At 39.5% G+C, this 24,164-nt stretch overlaps 1 protein-coding gene across 3 annotated transcripts in view; it reads right to left on the bottom strand.

Moving 5' to 3' along the window:
- Nucleotides 1-305: 305 nt before the first annotated feature.
- The window catches only part of SETDB2 (SET domain bifurcated histone lysine methyltransferase 2), an 89,325-nt gene continuing 65,466 nt past the window's right edge, over nt 306-24,164 (bottom strand). For 2 of the 3 annotated variants that reach the window (XM_042913036.1, XM_042912873.1), the window contains 10 exons: nt 22,413-22,534; nt 17,590-17,697; nt 11,340-11,473; nt 7,802-7,845; nt 7,553-7,612; nt 5,364-5,419; nt 4,633-4,699; nt 3,876-4,016; nt 2,817-2,888; nt 306-1,116 (listed from right to left, as the gene is read on the bottom strand). In XM_042913036.1, the coding sequence (XP_042768970.1) occupies nt 935-1,116; nt 2,817-2,888; nt 3,876-4,016; nt 4,633-4,699; nt 5,364-5,419; nt 7,553-7,612; nt 7,802-7,845; nt 11,340-11,473; nt 17,590-17,697; nt 22,413-22,534 (986 nt within the window). In that variant the 3' untranslated portion in view covers nt 306-934. The remainder of the gene's footprint in view (nt 1,117-2,816; nt 2,889-3,875; nt 4,017-4,632; nt 4,700-5,363; nt 5,420-7,552; nt 7,613-7,801; nt 7,846-11,339; nt 11,474-17,589; nt 17,698-22,412; nt 22,535-24,164) is intronic. The other variant, XM_042912950.1, reaches the window with a different exon arrangement.

Below are 24,164 nucleotides of genomic sequence, written 5' to 3' on the forward strand. Positions count from 1 at the left end.
GACTTTGTTGGGTCACCTGTGTGATTGTCAGTGAAGCGTCTGATTCTTGATTTTGGCTCAGGTCATGATCTCACGGTTCGTGAGTGTGAGCTCCACTTCTGGCTCTGTGCTGACAGCGTGGAGCTTGCTAGAGATTCTGTCTCATTCTTTCTCTGCCCCTCCCTTGCACGTGCACTCTCTCAAATAAACAAACTTAAAAAACCCAAAAATAAAAAGCAGACTTTGTGATGACAGGTAAATTTGGTATAAGTGGAGTAAAATATTCAAATTTACTTTATCTGAGTCATTATGAGCTGGAACTAGTCTCAAAGGATAATAACAGTTTATGCATTTATTGAGCATCATAGGTGCTGGGAATGTGTTGAGAGCAAATCACAGGAATAGTGAGATTTTGCCCTCAGAATTTATACCCTAATGGTGGGATGTAAGATACAATGGGTTACCTTGGGAAGTGATCTCAGAGGGAAGAAGGGGTAGAACTGGTGTAATGAGATCTGCAGGCAGAACAGGCAGAGAAAGGAAACAGAGTAGTTAAGGCTTCACAGCAGGACAAGCAAAGGCCCTGGGGGGAGCCTTTACTTCCAGGAGTATCTTGTATGGTATCGAAGTCAACTTAGATCACTGGAGTGGGGGAAGCATGGGAGGCAATACACCAGCATGAAGCCACCATCGGACTTTCAGGGCAGAGGGTGGGAGAGATGGGAGGTATAATCTAATTTACTCAAGTAGAATCTGAGAAACATTTTGTTGGAGAACAGAAGTGAGATGATAAGAGGGAGGCAGTAAATACCCAATCAGGCATGAAATGTAGGAACAGGTAAGAGTTGATGAGGATTGAAGTTTGAGGACCAGAGAGACCTGAGAGGTGTAGGTCTAAAGATGTGTGGCTTCCACAGGTTAGATCTTCTGTTGGCAGCCTGCTTGCAGCTGAGCCTCATTCCTGGCCCAGGAAATAGTAATCCTTAGAAGACCCGGAAGATACTGAAGTAGAACTTGACCTAAGTTCTCTATCTTCTTGAAGAGACCGCAAGGTTTTTTTTAAGTCTTGAAGTCCTTCAATCTCTTCCTTCAGTTGCTTCTGCCTTTCTTCACATTGATCAATTTTATTCTCTATTGCTGTGATAAGAAATGAAATGATTTCAGGTTGGTAGTTTTATAAACAATGGACTATTTCTAGCCTCTTTTACATGCAAGTGCACAGTGCTGTGCAGAGGGCCTGGTTCTTATATGCCTTTTCTTCCTCTTCTAATTCAGGATAGAATTCTAGTATTTATCACATACAGCTGGTCAGTATGTCTTTAGAGCTTGACTCCCTATTGTATATCTTTGAGAACTCAAAAGCAGAGACTGTATAATCTTCATGCTACACTATATCTGTTAAGTGGAGAGAGCATGTGTGTAGAATAGCAAGGTTAAGGGCAAATCATTTATAAAATTGCATCCAATTTTTAATGTTACGTAAAAGCTTTTGATTTTAGGAATAGGAAGGCTTTTATTGTGGAAACAGGCTCTGTAAATAACACTATTACTCAGTGACAATGTCATTTTTTGAAAACTTAGAAGTTGAAGAATATTAAAACGCACACATACATAATCTTTCTCTAGAATACCTGTAGTTAACTTTCTTGAACATTAGGCTAAATTAAGCAAGATGAGATGTCAAAAGTTAGGCCTTTTAAGTTCTAATGCAATTCCAAATAACGCCTCCTCTTGGTGCCCCACACCTCCCAAATACTACACTGTAATGTGTATACTCTCAACCTATGCAAGTAGTGACAGGTGCTAGAAATGTAACTTTTATATGAAAGTCTCCTACAAAATTAGGCTTAAAAAATTTTTTTAAAGGCTGCTTTAAAAAATATATGGATACTCACATTAGCAGTATGCATTCTCAAGAGACTATTAAAGGATATGCTGGTTTTTCTGATTAAAAATGTAATACAGAATTTGAATGGAGTGTAGGGCACAGTGTACAACTTTAGGGGGAGCTATTTACACCAAATTCTGTGCGAATGTGTGTCTCCCACTCTGGCCAGGATGTACAGTGCCCAGCCTGTCCAGCTGTGTGGGGCAGCTTAAGAGAGAGGTTGATCAGACTCATCAGTAAGTGGAAATTTAGTCAGTTTTGAAAGCATGTTAATGGTACAAGGACCTACTCAGTAAATGGTTGATGTATTATTAACATACAATGTCGTATCAGTTTCAGGTATACAATATAATGATTCAATAAAACCTTTCTGTAAAATAGCAACCATTTAAGTCTCTGCCCCCTCCAGGCTTTCTTCTTTTTCAAAAGTTTCTTGACTTTTTTCTTGCTCATCTTTTTTTCTTAAAACTTGAGAATAAATGAATTACAACCCTCCTTCCCTAGTTAGATTTGAAGATTAATACCAAGAGAATTAAAATTTGTACACATTAAGTCCAGGGAGGGAGTCAAGCAGCCATGGAGTTTATCACAGCCTTGCTGCCTCACCAGTTCCTGCTGAGTCCTGAATAAGGGGACCGAATACCTCCCATTTTGCAATCATTTAAAAAAGTAGAAACAAAAAATGGAGTTTTTACTGATTACTAAGATACTGTGTATATGTGGAAAATGTAATGTGGCACTGTCCAGCCACTTACAGAGAACGATGGTTTCCATTTGGGTGCACTTTTTCTGTTGTGTGTGTGAGTGAGGGGTCATAATGCTTTGTAATGGGCTTTTTCATTTAATAAGACAAAATTCTTCTGAAATAGGATTTTTATCTGCTGCATAGTAGTGTATTACTTTAATATATATATTTACAAACTGTGCTGCTCAGTTATAACTCACGTACCTGTTTGAAAATTTACAAATGTGTCTTCAAACAATCTACTGTCAAAAAGTGAAGTCCCAATTTCTTCATAGTCTGTAGGGAGAAAACATTTTCAGTTTTAATTTAAATAATTTATATAGGCAGAAACACCTTACAAAGTAACCCCAAATAAGGAAAAGTAACCAGAGCAGCCAAGCACAGGGAACTGTGGTATCTGTCAGAATCAGACTGCTGAAGCAGCAGTATCCCCTGGGGACGTGTTAGAAATACAAATTCGTGGCTGGGTGAGGCCCAGGTACGTGTTTTAACAAGCCCTGCAGGGATTCTGAGAGGCAAGTTCAAGTTTGAGAAGTGCTTGGTCTAAAGTAAAGAAATGAATGAAAGAATGTCATGAGTGAGCTTTTGGAAATGTCTTCATAATTTCACTTTTTGATTTTGTCGTGTCGAAAATAATCCCTCTCAGATAATCATATACTTTACATTGTTGCCTAGAGTCTAGACTTGTCGAGCTTTTCCTTGTAAGATAACTCCATTTGTCACGAAGTTTAGAAGCTCACGGTGTAGGTTCTAAGAAGGCAAAGTGGCTATACACTGCGTATACAAATGGAACTTTGGCTTCCCAGACAGCTTTTTTACAAAAGGTCACATCTAACTAAATGAAACATCAAAGCCTTACTTTTCCTTCAGTGAATTTTGAGTTAACATTATAAACAGAGATGTAAGGAATAGAATTTGAGTCAAATCAAAACTAAATGCCATTTTCAGATGTTGGCAACAAGTTGTTGGCTGTATGACTGCGTGTGGTTCTGAACATACCTATCCCGTTGGTGGGGGGGGGTCACTCTCAGCTACGCACTTCTGGAAAGTACATCGAAACTTTCAGGGCATCAGGGTGCTTTTGACTGCATTAAGTTTCTGAATTACCCACATCCTACTGATTTATTATAAACAGGATCTCTAGAGATCTGAAGCATTGAATTGTATCAAAGAATGAGAGAAGGAAAAGGTGCACTTTTTGTTTTGTTTTACGGGTAGGTTTGTGGGAAGCCTCTACATGTAGAAATGTTGCTATTTCAATACCTGATTCGGAAGCAGTCTCATCCATGAGTCTTTCTTGAATCAAATGAAGTTTGTCTAATATTTCTTCAAATAAATCATCAAGAAGCCCCACTTTCTTACATTTCTTAAGAAAATCAGTTTTCACACTTGATCTAATTGCATCTAAAAATAAACACATTTTAGAAGGAAATAGTCTCAGGGCTGCTATCATCAATCCCTATGTGGTCACTTCTGCAGACCTTGCCTAGTGATGGAGGAGCACAATTAGTAAGATAATAAATACAGCACCTTTGTCTTTTAATTGTAATTTTCACCATACCTCATTTTTTTCCCTAGCTGAAACAATGAATGTTACAACTAATTCTATGAATCAAGAGGATTTTCTAAAATTTAGTTTCAAATCTTTGATAGCCTCCTGTCATGATGGAATGTCTATGTTTCCTTGACAGGAACCTGTAATTACTGGCTTCAGCTTCCTGGGGGGAGTGGAGGGTACAGTGCAAGGGGCAGCGTGTCCCTGGATTCTGAGCTCAGGTAACCCTGGCTTCTAGATCAGGAAGTATATCCTTTCTTTGTACTAAGAACAAAGGACCATCCATACCTAAGATTACTTTGATCTGCTGGCCTTATGATAGAGTGGACAGCTACGATAAAAGGTTCCTATTCTAACAATTACCACAAGTCCAGAAGAATAAAGTGGGATACCAATTTTGAAAAAAAAGAGTCTTCATTGTTATAAGTATTGTAAGTCATATTTGTTACAAAATTTATAGCAAACCTGTGTGTCTGCTGTCCTCTTCCTTCATTTCTTGTATGAATCTATTGAGTGTCATTGTTTCAGATGGCTAGAGGGAGAGAAGAATCAAGATTACACTTACTGTTGGCATTTAATGTTGCGTAAAATGAAAACCAATGTTTTGTTGCATGTAATTCATCAATATGCCCATGGTGAAAATCATGCCCCATATTCATTGATAGTTTACTTGTAAACATCAAATGTATTTTTGTATAACAAAACATCAAGAGTTGTGACTAGTTCCTGTTGTATAAACAACAAGAGGTAAAAGGTTGCTAGCTCATATTCATTTAGCTCATATGAGCTGATAAATAAACTTTCAAGTTCCCAAAATACTTCATACACTTTATACATAATAGTAATGCAGAAAATTATGAGTTATAAGTTAGGTCAAGTGTGGATCGTGCAACTGAGAAATACTTGGCTAGGTAAGGATGCTTTGCTGCACCTTGCCCACATTAAGACCATAAGTGCACGGTGCACTTAGACACTCTCACTGATGTGGTCCCAGGGCCTGTGCTACAGGAGCCATGGGACCTGTCACCTCCTGCAGGTCATGTGCTAGGATACCCAAGACACAGCCAACTTTTCTTTTACATTCACCTTATGTTTCTGGTACCATATCACCTGATATGTAGAACTGTTTTAGAACTGTTAAAACAAGGATTTTGTGTAAAGAAACTGAAAGCTATAATAAAATGAAGTCAAATTACCTGTACAGGAACGCCTGTTGAGAGGCGTTTCTTTCTTCCTCTTTTTCTTTTCAGTCCTGAAAAATCAGTTGAAAATATGAATCATGTAGAAACCAGAGTCCAAAAAGGAAAAGATAGATGCTTGACTACATAAAATATAAAACTCCTGTATGCTAAAAGTTATTACAAAGTCGAAAGATATGGTGGACTTACACTAAATGTTTGCAACACATATGATAAAGTACCAATTTTTAAAATCTAAATATAAATCAATATAAAAAAAGCAGAAAAATGGGCAAAGGGGGGGACCCTCTAGGAAGAGTTCATTAAAGAGACTGGATCACAGGAAAACAAATATAATTGATGAAAAGATAGGGGGATACATTCACCTTTACTCCTAAGTGAAGACATGCAAAATATTTCTCCTACCAGACTGACAACGATGAAGGTGTTTAATATATAATGTTTGGAGGGATTGGGATAATGGTGTACTGCTGGTATTACAGCCTCTTTGGAAGGTAATTAGCCCATTGTTACCACAGCTTCGTTGTTTATACTCTTGGACCCAGCAATCCACATGAAGTTTTCGAAATGGTACGGTTCATAAAGGCACAACGATGAATGGAAAAAAATGTTAACTACATTATTTAATGTGATAGAAAATTATGGAAAAAAGGGTGCTTGGATGACCCAGTCTGTTGAGCGTCCAACTCTTGATTTTGGCTCAGGCCATGATACCAGGGTTGTGGGACTGAGCCTGGCATCAGGCTTGGCACTGAGCATGGAGCCTGCTTAAGATTCTCTGTCTCTGCCTCTCCCCTGCCCACATGTGTGCTCTAGCTCACTCTCAAAAGAAAATGGAAATAACCTAAGTGTCTATTCAGAAACTAGTTTAGTTGTAAGTCAGCTATGCAACTGATACACTGGAATAACATGCTGCCTTTTAAAACCAAGGTATGTGTATTTGTATGGACATGGAAGGATCTCTAAAATACAGTGGGTGAAAAGAAAATATAGTTACTACTATATTTCGTATATACAGGAAATTTTTAGAGGAATACAAATGAAACTGATAGTTTCCTCTGGGGAGAGGATTCATAACAGTGTTTTCATCTGCTTTTCAAAACTATTGATTTTTTAAATTTCTTTAAAAATAAAACTAATACATTACCTTTCCCTATCAATAAACACTGATTGGGGCACCTGGGTGGCTCAGTTGGTTAGCCTCCCACTTCATCTCAGGACATGATCTCACGATTTGGGGGTTTGAGCCTCACACTGGTGTGGAGCCTGCTTGGGATTCTCTCTGCCCCTCCCCCACTTGTACTCTCTATCAAAATAAACTTTAAACGTTTTTTTAAAAATAAACATTGGTCAACAGCTATATTTTTAATAGTAATTTCTTAAAAAAAATTTTTTTTAATGTTTTATTTTTAAAACATTAAAGACAGAGCATGAGCAAGGGAGGGGCAGAGAGAGAGGCACAGAATCTGAAGCAGGCTCCAGGCTCTGAGCTGTCAGCACAGAGCCTGACGCAGGGCTCGAACTCACGAACTGCGAGATCATGACATGAGCCAAAGTTGGACGCTTAACCAACTGAGCCACCCAAGTACCTGTAATTTTTTTTTTTTTTTAATATTTTGAGAGAGAACAAGCACACCTGCGTGAACAGGGAAGGGACAGAAAGGGAGGGAGAGAGAGAATCCCAAGCAGGTTCCTTGCTGTCAGTACAGAGCCCAACGTGGGGCTCAGTCTCACTAACTGTAAGATCATAACCTCAGCCAAAATCACTGAGGCACTTAACCAACTGAGCCACCCAGGCACCCCTGATAGTACTTTCTGATAAAAGGGTAATGACTGAAAAATGAACATTGTTTAGAGAGTGTTGTTTACTACCAAAAAAAATGCAATTGCTATAACATGGAACTAAGCCTTTCCAAAGAGGTCCTGACTCTGGTCCACAGTGAGCATTCCAGATTTAGTGCTGATAAGACATTGCTGGTCAGGAGTACACAGAGGCCATTCATGAATGAATGTACATCCCATAACTTCAGTTAGCCAGGGCCCACTTTTCCTTAATTAGAACTGAAATGCTAACCATGAATCTTGAGAAAAATTCAGGGAACATGCAGCAATTTATCAATGTTATCTACTGAAAATTCTGATACTCGTTTAGAAGAGAAGCAGTCGCAAAAGTCAAAGCTTTTTACCATATCCTCGGTTGGTCTTCTGCTTGTAGTGAGAAGGGGAAATACCAGACAGAGACTTTCCTGAAAGGTGCACAGAAGAAAAGTCCATTAACATTGCACACTGCACAAAGAGACTGGCAATTTTATAAATAGGTAAAAATTTAACTCAAAAACTTATTTAATTCAGTGAGGCTAGTAAATCAGATTTCCATGTTTTACCTAAATGTATACCTTTCTTTAAACACACAGTACTAAATTTTAGAGACGTACCATCATGAGTGTCTTTCAGTGCAGCATGTTGTTGGCAGAACACTCTGAAAACAGGCAATTTCAAAGAATTAATATTTTTACGCTTTTAAAATATGCCAATTTTCCTATGATTTTAAAAAGGAACTAACCTATTTTTCATGATGACTTTACCCTAAATATTTGTTACAGAAAAATACTGTCCACACCTGTGTAAGTTACTGACGCTCATCAAGTGCAGACGGGGCCTCTGTCAGATGTCTTTTGCGTTCTCAGCCCTCGAGTACGCTCTCCAAAGGGGCGTGTGTGAAATATTTTGAATAAGTAGTTCATATATAGTAGTCACTGGGATTTTACTGTATAAAGATATCTAGAGATCCCATGTCTAAGATAAATTTTCATCTGACTACAACAAAGTTCTGATTTTCAACAAAAGCACAAAATTGCATGCGTTAATTTTGGGAGAAGTAGTTTTCTAACTCAACAGATCTCTCCCCCAGAACTCAGGGCTGAACTGCACGAATCTAGAATGGATCAATGCACTGGAAGGCACACTATGAAGAAGAAATGGAGTTTTGAGGAGCTGCTCAGGCCCCATTTTTTCCCCGGGCTTTCTTCCTCCTTAGCCTCCAGCTACGTCTCCCTTCCTTTCCTTATTGTGCTGACCCTCAGGAGGCAGGGTCCCTGTTGCCTAAGGGAACCTATGAATTCTTCTCGTCTTACACCAGTTTCCACCTCTTCCAAGCAATCTTCCTGGAAATCCACCATTTGCCCATGCAAAGTTAATCTCCTCACCCTTTGAATTCCAGTATCTGAGCACTTTCCTTTCTTTTTTTATTATGAAGAATTTCAAACATGTATAAAAGTGTTAGAGAGATGATGAACGTCATGGCCCCCACCCCTCACCTAGTTTCAACAATTATCAACTCAAGGCCAAGCCAGTTTCATGTGAATCCCTTCCTGCTCCCATCATGCCACATGCTTCTAATCTGGCCTTTCTGGTCCTTCAACAAGGTGATAGGTTTTCTGAGGCTTAGTCCATGTCCTGTGTCTCTTCCTAGTCTTACTACACCTGACAAGATGTCTTATGTATGATAGGCACTCTAACAACTGAATGTTTAAATTCAATTCAAAAAATCCATAGAAATTCACCTGATACTTGATAATGACAAAAATGATTTTAGTGAGTCTCTATTCATTGGTTCTACTAATACAAGATCAGTATTTTTGCAAACTTTAAGATATAGCAGGAACTTGGGGTGCCTGGGTAGCTCAGTTGGTTGAGCCTCTGACTCTTGATTTTGGCTGAGGTCATGATCTCACAGTAATGTGATTAATAAACATAAAAAAAGGGTGGGGTGCCTGGGTGGCTCAGTCGGTTAAGCGTCCGACTTTGGCTCAGGGCAGGATCTCAGCTCCTGAGTTCGAGCCCAAGTCAGGCTCTGTGCTGACAGCTCAGAGCCTGGAGCCTGCTTCAGATTTTGTCTCTCTCTGCCCCTCCCCAGCTCATGCTCCATCTCTCTCTCTCTCTCAAAAATAAACATTAAAAAAAAAAAAATGCAGCAGGAACTTGACTCCTTTTTGTTCAGTCTTGTAGCTCTGCTAATAACAGTCTGTTTAGTGGTTATTTGAGGTCATTATGGAAGTCATAATTAAATGAACTCTTTAGGAAGGTAAAAACAAAGTGAAACTATTGCAGCCCATGAGTTTCACAAATCAAATATAAAAAGAAGATGGTACAAAAACATTTATATATTCCTTTCTAGTCTCAAACAATGAAATACCTATGGACCTTGCTCAAAATCAGATTTGAGAGAGCATGAGTAGGGGGCAGAGAGAAGGAGAGAGAGAGACTCCCAAGCAGGCTCCATACTGTCAGCACCAAGCCCAACTCGGGCCTTGATCTCACAAACTGTGATATCATGACCTCAGCCAAAATCAAGAGTCGGAGGCTTAACTGAGCTACCCAGGCACGCCTTTAACAAATTTCTTGTAATGGTAGGCTTGCCCCTATTGTTTTAGAATATATGGCCCCTAAGCCTTAAGAGGGTACTGTGGTGAGGAGCAAGCCCTATGAAGCCCTAAAGCCCAGCTCGAATACTCATCAGCTGTGTGAGCTGGACAAATTACTAAGTCTCGCAGGGACTCAGTGTCTTTGAAAGCTGGGGTAATATCTACCTCACTGGGCTGTTAGGCAGATTAAAAGAGTTAGCATTTGTAAAGTACTTGGAAGTATTTATGGCACAAAGTAAATGATTATTAGATAAAATAATACAAAATGATAAAACTGGAGATATGTGCCCAAAGAGGAAAAAAATCTAGCCTATAAATGCAATTTTAAAATATAACTTAGGAGCTCACAAAAATCATATTAAAAACATAGTGCTCTCATTCAGAATATTATGAATAAAAATATTGGGGCGCCTGGGTGGCTCAGTCGGTTAAGCGTCTGACTTCGGCTCAGGTCACGATCTCATGGTCCGTGGGTTCGAGCCCCGCGTCGGGCTCTGGGCTGATGATGGCCCAGAGCCTGGAGCCTGCTTCAGATTCTGTATCTCCCTCTCTCTCTGACCCTCCCCCGTTCATGCTCTGTCTCTCTCTGTCTCAAAAATAAATAAACGTTAAAAAAAAAAAAAAAATATATATATATATATATATACTCCACTGAAATTTAAAATATTCTCAGAATGTATGCACAGGCCCTAAGGAAGTGAGAAGTGTCTGTCTGGCTCTTAAAGCCATCATTTTCTTTTTTATTCCATTCCATAACTTTAAAAAAAGTGAAAACTTCTTCTAGATATTTTCTTAACTTTGTATGTCATGTTTTAGACTGCATCTACATACCAAAAAAGGGTAATCCATTGAATCAGTTCAGTTAACAACTGGCTTACCAATTCCATCTGACTAAATTGTCTTATATAACTGAACTGCCATCTTGCATCAGAAGGAAGATCAAGTTTCTTCATTGATAAAACAAATACAATTCTATTGGACTTGAAACATGCCATACTGGGTCCAAATTACCATTAAAGAATCACTGAAGGAAGAGAAGCAAGATTTAACAGCCAAAGACAATTCAAATAGAATTAATTTCTTCAAGGACTCAATGACTGATTACTGTATTTGCTGCATAGTTTATCATTTTTAAAAGCTGTTTATATGTAAGATGGCGGTGAGAGTGGTGGGAAAAAAGCATTCAGCAGACAAGATGGATAAACCATGGACTTGTGGCCAACAAGTAAGGCTCCTGTTAGGAGAAGAGGGCGATAGTCAACCGGTCCTGTGGCCACCCATTAGGTCACTCATGCCACTATGGCAACCAGCACTTTTTACCAGGAAGGAAAGGATGTAGGAAGAATAAAATCAAAACCGACCCTGCTTATTTTCTTTCTATTAGATTTAGGGAAGGTATCATGAAGTCAGGTTCCCAAATGAGCATCCCCCAAACCATGTTCTTACTTGGAAACCATTTGCATGAAATTATCTTTGAAAATCTGTTTGTATTAATCTAACCACTCCTTATTCCATTCCCCCAAATGTAGTTTTAAAATTGATTAAATACTTATAAATTCCTCGAGATCTATCGGTTTGTAGAACTGCGTGGGCATTCTTGGCACAGAAAAAGTGGTAACTCTTGAGACAGGCTTTTATATCACATCCCACGGTGGCTCCTCTTTTATTACAGAATGCGCACGTCTATAAAAGAACAGATTTTACTGAGTAAGCACCTGTTTTTCATAATCTTTTTTAAAATTTAAAGTTAAAGGTGTCATTAAATCTTATTTTTTAAAAAAAATTTTTTTTCAACGTTTTTTATTTATTTTTGGGACAGAGAGAGACAGAGCATGAACGGGGGAGGGGCAGAGAGAGAGGGAGACACAGAATCGGAAACAGGCTCCAGGCTCCGAGCCATCAGCCCAGAGCCCGACGCGGGGCTCGAACTCACGGACCGCGAGATCGTGACCTGGCTGAAGTCGGACGCTTAACCGACTGCGCCACCCAGGCGCCCCTAAATCTTATTTTTAAAGTCAGCAGCCCTAATGTCCTCATCCACAAATGTTAGGTATTTACAGCTGGCTGCTCATTTTGAAATTTCAGCAAAACCTCTGCTAGGTAAAGTGTTTGGTTTGTACTGGCCTGTAATAATTTGACTAAAAGCAGAAAACCCTTTTTATTTCCCCCCCCCCCAAAAAAATTTTTTTTAAGTTTACTCATTTATTTTTGAGAGACAGAGTGAGCGGGAGAGGGGCAGCAAGAGGGGAGACAGAGAATCCCATGTAGGCTCTACCAGTATAGAGCCTGATGTGTGGCTCCAATTCATGAACTGTGAGATCATGAGCTGAAATCAAGAGTCGAATGCTTAACTGACTGAGCCACCCAGGTGCCCCCAAGGACTTTAAGAGAGATTTCTAAAAATAAATTTGTCCTGTTCTGGGCAAGGGGTCCTGTTAAGGACACTGGGGCCTATGACGAGGGTGGCTCCTGGCAGTGCCCCCAAGGACTGTGCAAGGCACCGGTCTCCCCTCTCTTAGACCCAGGTCCTTCCCTGGGCATAACACTGCCTGTCTTAGAGTTTCTACTGAGGACAATGTGACATAAAGTAAGTGAAACATCTCTGGAGTCTATGTAGTAGGGCCAAAAATTTTAAATTAAAAAACAAAACAAAGCCCTGAGTGGTAAATTTTTTTCTAAGTTCAATTTATTTGATCTCTTGCTTTTATATATTAGCCAACTGATCTTGAATTTTATATATGAAGGTGATGCAGAGATGGCTAGGAGGACAGTCTGTGGCCAAGGAAATCTAACTGGTTTAGGGGAGTCCAAGGCATGCCCAAAGCTTATCACGCTCTGTTCTGAATGAAAGGGAAGCACAATGAAACCACCTTGCAAAACAGGAGATAGCTCACACATCCCAAAGTCAGCACAAGCAACCATACGAACAAAATTCAAATATGGGTAAGAAGTTAGATTATGCTAAAGGTGGGATTTCAAATCAGAGCACAAAAGGATGATCATTTAATTTGGAGGGCTATCTGGCATTATATGTAGAAAAAAAACAAAGTTACGTCCTTACCTCACAATATATTATCAAATAAATTACACATGGATTAAGGCTCTAACTATAAGAAAAAAATTTTAATTAATAAAAAATGTATGGTATTAAGGTCAAGAAGGCTCAGCAAGGAAGGAAACTCAGAAGCTACAGAGAAAAAGACTGACAGATCGGACTACACAAAAAATTTAAACTTCCATTTGTATGGTGACAGCTACCATTAGAAAAAAAATGAAAGAAAATGTATGAAAACAGAAACAGACTCATAAATACAAAGAAAAAACTGGTGGGTGAATAGGTGAAGGAGATTAAGAGGTATAAACTTCCAGTTATTAAAAAAAATCAGGGGATATAATGTAGAACATAGAGAATATAGTCAATAATACTGGAATATGGTGATCAATGGTAATTAGGCTTCTTATGATCATTTCATAATGTATATAAATGTCAAATCACTATGTTATACACCTAAAACCAATATTGTATGTCAACTATACCAATAAAAAAAAGAAAAAAAATGTTTTGCTGCTTATTTGATAAAGGGTTGAGACTCGGGGGGCACCTGGATGGCTTAGGTGGTTACGCATCTGACTTCAGCTCAGATCATGATCTCATGGTTCATGGGTTTGAGCCCCACCTCGGTCTGTCTGCTGTCAGCACAGAGCGGGCTTCAGATCCTTGGACTCCCTCTCTCTCTGCATGTCCCACATTTGCACTGTCTCTCACTCAAAAATAAACATTTTTTAAAAAGGCCTAAGACTCTGATAAACCCACAGAAAAATGGGAATGGGCAAATCACAGAAGAAATACAAATGGTTAATAAAATTTCATTCACATAACGACTGCTGAGTAAATGGGACGTGGCCAGCACTGTTCTAAGGTAGAGGGAAACAGTAGTGGACAAGATATATGCCCTTGTAAAGTTAACATTCTAGTGGAGAGAGACCATGATCACATAAAGCAAACCTAATAACAGTGATACATGCTCTGTATAAATTAAAATAAGGTGAAGCGACACAGTTGCTGGGTCCCTAATTCAGGTTGGAGGTCAGCAAAGGCCTCTCTGAGGAGGTGATATAGAAGTTCAGATTTGAATAATAGTAAGAGGTCCTAGCAGGCAAAAAAGCAAGGAGAAGGCTATTGTAGGCAGAAGGCCTTATGTTCTGGTGCAAGAATGTGCTTCCCACCCACTGGCAAGCTCACCAGAAGGACAACAGGGATGGGCTAATGTTGCTGGAGCAGAGATTTGAGAGTCAAAGATCCAAGGGGTGAGCAAGGGGTTGGATCATGTATGGGATGCAAACCAGAGTAAGGAGTTAGGGTTTTGTCTTCATGCAATGGGAACATGAAGTGATCAGTATTTTAAAGACACTGTTGTGGCTTGTGTGGAGGATGGGCTGGGGCAGGGATGCACAGGAGACAGTGCAGAAAAAGCATCAGTGATGTTTAGGGAGATCTGGGACTTCACTGTGGTAGGTTAGTGACAGAAAGAAGGGGAGGATGCAGGGTCTGCGGGTGGCACTGACGGGCTCCACACTGGGCTGGGAGGTTGATGAGAAGATGATGATGGACGAATGGTGGGCTGTTCACTGAGGTGAGGACCCAAAGGGTGTGGATGCAGTGTGTGTATGTTTGGAGGGGCTGGAATTGTGTCCTTTGGCCGGTTTAATATGAGATGCTATTAAATATTCACATAGGTATGTCAGGTTGGTGGTCAGGGCTAGAGGCACAGAGGCCCTGGCACAAGTACGGTTCTGAAGCCATGGGGACTGGAGGAGGTCACACAGGAAAGACGTTCAGATGGAGGAAGGAGCCCGGGAAACCCTCGGGGACTGCACACTTTAGAGGTTGAGCAGAGAGGGCAAAACAGCCATGGTGCCTGGGTGGCAGCAGCCAGAAAGGTCAGAGAAGTAGCAGCACAGCATGTGCAGGAAGTCAAAGGAAGAAAGGGCTTCAAGGTGCAGGGGCGTGGGCAATTGTGTAATGAATACTGCTCAAAGGTCAGCTAAGGACAGAAAAGTGACATTGTAATTGGCCAGGTTTTTTTGTGTACAAAGGTGGGTTTAAGATGACATGATCAGTTGATCAGACATACATATGCTGAAGGAAATAAGCTAGTACAAGCTGGGATACTGATGTGAATGGGGTAAAGGGAAATGCAAGAGATAGTCCTTAAGGAGGGGCAGGTGATGACTCCAAAGTCTAAGTGGAGGGTTGGCTTTGACAAGAGGGAGGTCCCAGAGTCTGGGGACAGAGGTGGATGGGCAGTGGTTTGGATAGGAGTTCCTGGCTAATGGCTTCCATTGCTAGGTAAAAATCAGACAAAAATATGTACACCACCAAGATGAACTCTAATGTAAACTATGGACTTTGGGTGTTTTGATGATGTGCTAATGTAGGTTCATCGGTTGTAACAATGCACCACTCTGGGTGGGGGATGTTGATAAAAAGGAGGCTGTGTGTGTGTGTGTGTGTGTGTGGAGCAGTGGGAGGTTTATGGGAAGTCTTTGTACTTTTCCCTCAAGTGTTCTGTGAACCTAAAACTGCTCTAAAAGCAAAAAAGTCTATCAAAAAGAAAAATGAAGTATAGTCATCAACTTGGGGATGGGCAGTTGGGGTGGGGAGAGGTTCTAAAAAGAAAGGAAATGAAACAATAAATGTAGAGGGTGCAGGGTGAAGTGTTGAGATTCCTTTTGAGATTTGTGGCCGTGAATCTAAGATCAGGCAACACATTTGTGGGTTTTTGTCCGGTTGTTCAAGTGCTCAAGTGCCAGTCTCTTCAGCACAAGCAGACAACAGACAGATGCATTTCACCAGGGGTGGGGGTTTTGATGGTGGGTAAGGAAATGGTGTGTGAGGGTGGTGAGGAGAGGGAGTCCAGAGTGTTCGCAGGAGAGTGCTGGCAGTGCTGGACTGTGGGACTGGGAAGAACTGCTGGGGCTGGGTGGGGGTGGGGCGGGTGGGAGGTGCCTGAGGAGAACTAAAGTTCAACCTCACCAGTGAGGGGAAACGCAAGGTACCACTTCCTGTCAGGTGCAAAAATTAAGCAGATTCGTGATGCTCATTTTGTCAAGGGCTGGGAAAAGTGCTGTTTCATCCACAGAAGTATAAAATGGTACAGCCTTTCTGGGGGACGGTTTGTTAGCACGTTTCAAAATTATCAGAGGGAATTCTCTTTGACTCAGCCATTTCACTTCTAGGAATGTGCTCTACAGCAACGCTCAAACAAGTACACAGGATATGTGTACAAAGATGTTTACTGCAGCTTTAGTTGTCAAAGTGAGAAGCCAGGGTCGACTCATTATCTACGACAAGAGATGGTTTCCTGCATTCTCGTGTATCTTACAGAATCCCATAAAGTCAGGAGACAGGATGCCACACACAGTCATGTACTTTTAGTTTTGTAAACATGCCATCCTCCTTCCCCATCTTCCTTACCCTCACTCCTCCCCAGCCAGGAAGGCTTCCTGGTGCTCACCTGTGCTAAGGTTCTTGCTTGCTTGAGTGACCTGTGCTGATCCTTCTCAAAGCACATCAGGCTGTGCAGAAACTGCCTTCATATATGTGTCAGCCTTGCAAGGACTACATAAATGTTTGTTCCAGATCACAAACCTTACTGTAGTGGTGGGCATTAGGTGCTCACACCTGCTGTACTGCTTGCTAAGCCGTGAAGGGCTTTCCATAGAGGAAGTCTGCTGTAACAGAACCAGGAGGGTAACTACTCCTCACTCTACCTTCCCAGGGGGAGCTGACCCCAGATCCAAGGGGATAGATACTAATTAGTTATGGTCACCTCCAGCAACTGGTGCAGGAGGATGGGTGTGGCTTAATTAAATTTTCAGAAGGGTCTTACTCCATACTTGGGGATGAACTTTTTCTTTCACCAGATGGGAACAAGAAAGCCTGACCCTTCGGTTGTTGCCTATGGCCTACCCTATGACCATAGAAGGACCAACTGATGTGGACAGGATGACAGAAAGGATGATGGGGTCTTGATGACACCATTAAGCCACTAAATAAACCAACTCTGAAGCCAGCATTCCCTCTGGCTAAGTGAGAAAATAAGCATCCTTTTTTTAAAGCCAGTTTGAGTTGGGTTCCTTCTACTTACAGCCCAAAGCATTCTAACTCCTATATACTTTGCTGATGAAGCATGTTGTAGTTTATTTTAAAATATTAAATGATCAGTAAAATCTAGGTTTCTAATACAGACCCTACATCTTTTTTTTTTTTTTCAACGTTTTTAATTTATTTTTGGGACAGAGAGAGACAGAGCATGAACAGGGGAGGGGCAGAGAGAGAGGGAGACGCAGAATCGGAAACAGGCTCCAGGCTCCGAGCCATCAGCCCAGAGCCTGACGTGGGGCTCGAACTCACGGACCGCGAGATCATGACCTGGCTGAAGTCGGACGCTTAACCGACTGCACCACCCAGGCGCCCCTACATCTTTTTTTTAATATATGAAATTTATTGTCAAATTGGTTTCCATACAACACCCAGTGCTCATCCCAAAAGAAGCCCTCTTCAATACCCATCACCTACCCTACCCTCCCTCCCACCCCCTATCAACCCTCAGTTTGTTCTCAGTTTTTAGGAGTCTCTTATGCTTTGGCTCTCTCCCACTCTAAAGACCCTACATCTTTCAGCTCTACAAGATGTGTCTCTATCCCTGGTTTACCAATCAAGTAGACTTTCTTTTGGAAACATCCCCTTTAATATCTGTTCGTTTTGTCTGAGTAATAAAGTCATTTGTACTTACCAACCTCCTTCCTCTATGGATTTCTTTCTTTACTGACTCCACATCAAAACTTCTGTCGTCATTACTTGGATCATGGTCCTCACATTCCACAAGTGCTGAAGAATACAGCTGCAGATTGGGAAAAGAAAAAATTCAGAATATGCTCAAAGTACCGTTGAGAGCCACAAGTCATAAAATGGTATCGAAAGTACTCACTGGGGGTGGAAGATGGATTGGGGGTATAACAGTGACCATCTTTTGGGGTGTATAAGCAGATCACAAGCCACCCTGCTTTTCTTTGGAAGGATCCCCAGGCATGTTTTATACTGCATAACCCTGACCCCAATGTTTAAATGGACCTGGTTAGGGCCCTGACCTGAAGCTGGGCCAACTGGATTCCCTACCCTGAGAAAGTGGAATAGACTCTAAGCCACATGATAGAGAGTAAGCCAGTCTGCAAAGAGGAAAACAAAAATGAGGGCTAGAGAGGACATCATGGGTTCCTGATGGCTTTCTAGCTACTGTTTCTTAGACATGCTTGTGTGTCTGCCTTCAGGAGCCATGAAATGCCCCTGAAGTCTGATTAAAGAGTCACTTTTATATGGAATATTACTGGGCAATCAAAAAAGAATGATATCTTGACATCTGCAACAACATGGATGGAACTAGCGTGTATATTATGCAGTGAAGTAAGTCAGAGAAAGACAAATATCATATGATTTCACTTATATGTGGAATTTAAGAAACAAAACAGATAAACATAGGGGAAGGGAAGCAAAAATAAGATAAAAACAGAGAGGAGACAAACCATAAAAGACTCTTGAGTACAGAGAACAAACTGAGGATTGCTGGAGGGGTGTTGGGTAGGGGAGGGGCTACATGGGTGATGAGCATTAAGGAGGACACTTGTGATGAGCACTGGGTGTTATATATAAATGTTGAATCACTAAATTCTATTCCTGAAATCATTATTACATTATATGTTAACTAACTTGGATTTAAACTTTTAAAAAAAATTTGAAAGGCAACTTTTATGTTTAGGTTGGCTCAAGTTTCTGTGTGTTACCTGAAAACAAAAGAATCTAACCTATCTCTCAATTGAAGATCAACATTACACAATGCAATCACAAAGCAATCTATAGATTTGATGCCTTCTCTATCAAAATACCAATAGCATTCTTCACAGAACTACAACAAATAATACTAACATTTGTATGGAACCAAAAAAGACCCCAATAGCCAAAGCAGTCTTGAGAAAGAAGAAGGAAGTAGCACAATCTCAGACTTAAAGACACATATAATAATCAGACAGTATGGTACCAGCACAAAAACAGACATATAGATCAACGGAACAGAAATAAACCAGGAGACCACAGAAATAAACCCATGATTATATGGCCAACTAATCTTCAACAAAGGAGATAAGAATATACAATGGGGAAAAGACAGTCTCTTCAATAAATGGTGTTGGGAAAACATGGCAGCTACATGGAGAAGGATAAAGCTGGACCACTTTCTTATACCATATGCAAAAATGAACTCAAAATGGATTAAAGACCTAAATGTGAGACTTGAAACAATAAAACTTCTAGAAGAAAACATAGGGAGTAATCTCTTAGACATCAGCCATAGTAACATGATATGTCTTCTTTCTAGATATGTCTTCTTAGGCAAGGGAAACAAAAGCAAAAATAAACTATTGGGACTACTCCAAAATAAAATGCTTTTACACAGCACAGGAAACTGTCAACAAAATGAAAAGGCAACCTACTGAATGGGAGAAGATATTTGCAAATGACATATCTGATAAAGGATTAATATCCCAAACAGATAAAGAATTCATATAACTCAACACCAAAAAAACAAATAATCTGATCAAAAATGGGCAGAAGACCTGTAGAGACATTTTTCCAAAGAAGACATACTGATGGCCAACAGACACATAAAAAGATGCTCAACATCACTCATCATCAGGGAAAAATAAATCAAAACCACAATGAGATATCACTTCACACCTGTCAGAATGGCTAGTATCAAAAAGACAAGAAATAACAAGTGATGGCAAGAATGTGGGAACAAAGGAATGCACATGCACTGTTGGGAATCTAAATTGCAGAGCTACTATGGAAAACAGTATGAAGGTTCCTGAAACAACTGAAAACAGAAATACCATACGATCCAGTAATACAACTACTGGGTATTTATCCAAAGACAATGAAAACACTGATTCAAAAAGATATACTCACCCCATGTTTACTGCAGCATTATTTATAAGAGCCAATACATGGAAGCAACCATAAGCAGATGAATGTATAAAGAAGGTGGTGTGTTTGTGTGTGTGTGTGTGTGTGTGTGTGTGTGTGTGTGTGTAATGGAATATTACTTAGCCATAAAAAAGAATGAGATCTTGCCATTTTCAACAACATGGATGGACCTGGAGAGCATTATGCTAAGTGAAATATCAGACAGAGACAGACAAGTACTATATGATTTCAATGATACGTGGAAACTAAATAACAAATGAACAAACAAAAAATCAGAAAAAGACCCATAAAGAGAGAATAAACTGGTGGCTGCCAGAGAGGAAGGTGGAGAGGGCACAGGCAAAATGGGTGACGAGGAATGGGAGGTCTAGTCTTCCAGTCATGGAATGAGTAAATCCCAGGGATGAAAGGCACAGACTAGGGAATATATGTAGCTAATGGTATTGTAACAGATGGTAGCTACAGTTGTGGTGAGCACAACATAATGTAGAGTAGTAGAATTACTCAATATGTTTACACCTGAAACACATAACACTGTGTGTCAACTACAATTTTTTTTATACTTCAATTTAACGAAAAAAAGCATTAGGAAAAGGTAATGAAACAAAAAACAAACAACAACAAAACCAAAGCCAGGAAAAAGATTAATCCAAAGTTCTAGACCTCTATATAAAAAAAAAAAAAATGTTTGAATATTTCTGAAATTCATAAAAAATGACCTGAATAGTTGGAGATACTCTGTTGATGGATAGAAACACTCATATAATTTTTCCCAAATTCAATGGAATTCCAGTTAAAATTCCAAAAGGAATTTGTGTGAAACTCATAAACTGACCCCAAAATTCAAAGCACTAAAAAAGAGCCATGGCTTATCATAAAATTATAGTAATTAAGACAATGTTGTACCAGCTGAGGGATAGGCAAAGTGACCAATGGAACAGACTAAAGAGCCAGAAACAGATATGTATACATATATCGTTAGCACACTGGATAAAAGTGGGGGTTCTAGAAGTAGACAGGCCGGGTAAGAATCCTGGCTCAGTCACTTACAGCTGCATGACCTTGGGCAAGTGACTTAAACTCTCTGTGCCTCAGATGTCTCATCTTTAGTTTGGGCATAATAATGATACCTACCTCTTGGGGTTGTTGTAAGGATTAATAGTTTAATACAGGTTAAGCTTCCAGAATATTACCTTACACCTGGTGAACACTGAATAATAAGAGTTATCATTATTATCACTAAAATCAATGACAAAAGAACAGATTAGTCAAATAATGCTGGGAAAAGGGGTTAATCATATGACAAAAGAGGAGATCCCTACTTTACACAGTAGTCCAAATAAATTCCAGTTGGATTAAGAAACTAAATGAAAAAAGACAAAATTTAAAATTTGGGGGGGGAAATCTTAGTAAAGAAAAGAATTTCTTAGTGAAGAACTCCTACAAATTATAAAGGAAAACAATGATATATTTAACAAGAATACATTATAAGGCTCTGAAAGGAAACACCATAAATTAAAAGCTAACATATATAATAATGCATTAGCATCTATTTATATACATATAAAAATACACTTAAACAAAATCAATATTCCAAAGACAAAATGTGGTCCAGCAACACAAGTCACAGAAGTGACAAAAAGATCTGTGCATAAGCATAGCCAAATCTAGAAACTGCAAATGAAAACAAGAGACCATTTCACACCCATCAGAGAGGAAAAAATTAAAATTTCATAATATCATGTATGGCAAGGAAGACAAGAAATGAATTTGGTGTCATCCTTTTGGAAAGCAATTTGGTGCATGTAGTGAGGTGCAAAATGCACCCTCTGTGTCCACCATTTCTGGTTTTTGCTCTGTGCCCTACACCAGAGAAATTCTCCCGTGATTTAGGGGACTTATACAAGGATGTTCATGACAGCTGGTTAGTTATATGAAAAAAAGTGGAAAAACCTAAATGCTCATTCACATGAGAATAGCTTAATAGTGGCAGTCACAAAAGAATTCTCTAACATTTAAAATTAAAGACTTAAGAGTGAAATTTCTCACATGGATAAATCTCAATAGTTCACAGAAGCTGGCTGAAATTCTACAAAGTCCAAGAACATGTAAAACCTCATCATACCTTGTTATAAGCACTTAAATATACATGGTGAAAACAAAATCTGTGATGGCAATTATATCTCAAGAGGATGGTGGGAGGGGAAGAGAGAGAATTAGAGAGTCCTTAACTATGTTTTATTTCTTAAAAAAAAAAAAAAATCCAAGCTAAAGCAAATACAGTATGATTTTTCAAATCTGGGTGAAATGTCTATGGGTATCTATTATATTTGAAATATCTCATTAAAATATCTTCAGAGAAGCTTATCATAATTGTGTTCGATCAGTTATAAATACAGCTAAAATGTAATCATAAGGTGGTAAGATCTGAAACAGTTTAAAAAGTTAGGAAATTTGCTTCCCAAATCCCCACTTAAAAGCCCAAACCATGGCCAACTCATCATTCTTTGTCTCCAAAGTACATTATCTATATTAGTACGTCCTTCCCTAAAAGGACTCATGTGTTTTCAAGTAACTTACCAAACAATTTTCATGAGCAGCTATAGTCTCTTTTTTTGCAATGTATAGGACACTATACTCGGAGTCTTTGGGGCAGAGTGCACATGTCCTTTTTTCCATCTTTTCTGCAACCTGAAAGACACCTATAAGTAACATCCTTGATGAGAAATGGAAAGGTAGAATTTCTTGGTCTCCATAACTCTTCCACCAGTCTTAAAAGTAGAAGGCAGGGCACTTGTTTTTATGAGAGGTCCTCAACTACTAGAGAGAGAAAAAAAATCGGGACCCAAGTGGAAAAGCAAGTTATTTTGTATTTTTTTTTAACGGCTTAATGAATGGAGGGACAATAGTTAATGTTCATTTAAAATGTCTAAACACATGGAAAACTTTGTTCAAGAAACAACCAGAGGGTGCCTGGATGGCTCAGTCAGAAGACCATGCAATTCTTGATCCCAGGGTTGTTTGAAACTCAGGTTGGGTGCAGAGATTACTTAAACAAACAAACAAACTTAAAAAAAAAAAAAAAAAAAAAAAAAAAAAAAGGAAAGAAACACAACTAGGAATTTTTTTTTTTTTAAATTTTTTTTAATGTTTATTTATTTTTGAGACAGAGAGAGACAGAGCATGAATGGGGGAGGGGCAGAGAGAGAGAGAGACACAGAATCGGAAGCAGGCTCCAGGCTCTGAGCCATCAGCCCAGAGCCCGACGCGGGGCTCGAACTCATGAACCGTGAGATCGTGACCTGAGCTGAAGTCGGACGCTCAACCGACTGAGCCACCCAGGCGCCCCACAACTAGGAATTTAAATACAAAGCTCTCAAAACACTGCCTTGCCAATACTAAGCTCTCAATAATTATTACTATTATCATTACAAATCAACAAGAACACAATGATATATTCAAGAAACAGTGCTCTGCTCAACTGCTTGTAAACAAAAATTTTAGATCCTGTGTCAGACTATACTCAAAAATAAATTTTGAGTGAATTAAAGATGTAAATGAGCAATGTGCTATAATTTAAATACACTTAAATCTAGCATTATAATAACTTAGGAGAGAAAGCTACATAAAGGTAGAAAATTGATTTTTTTTTTTTTAAAGAAAGGAATGGAAGAAAGGAGAGGAACTAAGAGAAGGAGAGCTAGGAAGAAAAGGGAAGAATAAACAGAGAGAGAAAGAAGCCATCTGTTCTCAAAACCCCACTGGCATGTCACTGAGAGGTAACCTTCCCATTTGTTTGCTATTCATTTGGCCACAAGCATCCATTTAACAATTTTTTTTTTTTTTTTTTTTTTGCCCTTTCCAATGCTCATCCTCTTTTTGATTTGGTTTTCTGTATTAGAACACACTTGTGTTTTTAATCTTTCAACTTTTAGTTTTGAAACAAGGACTTACTTTACCATTTAATGATGACAGTTTTAAATTTAGATGAGGTTGAGGTGCCTGGGTGGTTCAGTCGGTTAAGCCTCCAACTTCAGCTCAGGTCATGATCTTGCGGTTTGTGAGTTCAAGCCCTGCGTCAGGCTCTGTGCTGACAGCTCAGAGCCTGGAGCTTGCTTCAGATTCTGTGTCTTCTCCCTCTGCCCCTCCCCTGCTCATGCTCTGTCTCTGTCTCTCAATAATAAATAAATGTTAAAAAAATTAAAAACAAAATAAATTTAGATGAGGTTAACCACTTAAGGGGTTCCTATAAGTTGTTCCTAAAAGTAGTTTTTGTTATTCAAAACAAAACAAAATCTCTGAAATTAGATCTTGCATTTCACAAAATCATAG

Source organism: Panthera leo, chromosome A1 (genome assembly GCF_018350215.1).
Source record: "Panthera leo isolate Ple1 chromosome A1, P.leo_Ple1_pat1.1, whole genome shotgun sequence".
NCBI classification, from domain to species: domain Eukaryota; kingdom Metazoa; phylum Chordata; class Mammalia; order Carnivora; family Felidae; genus Panthera; species Panthera leo.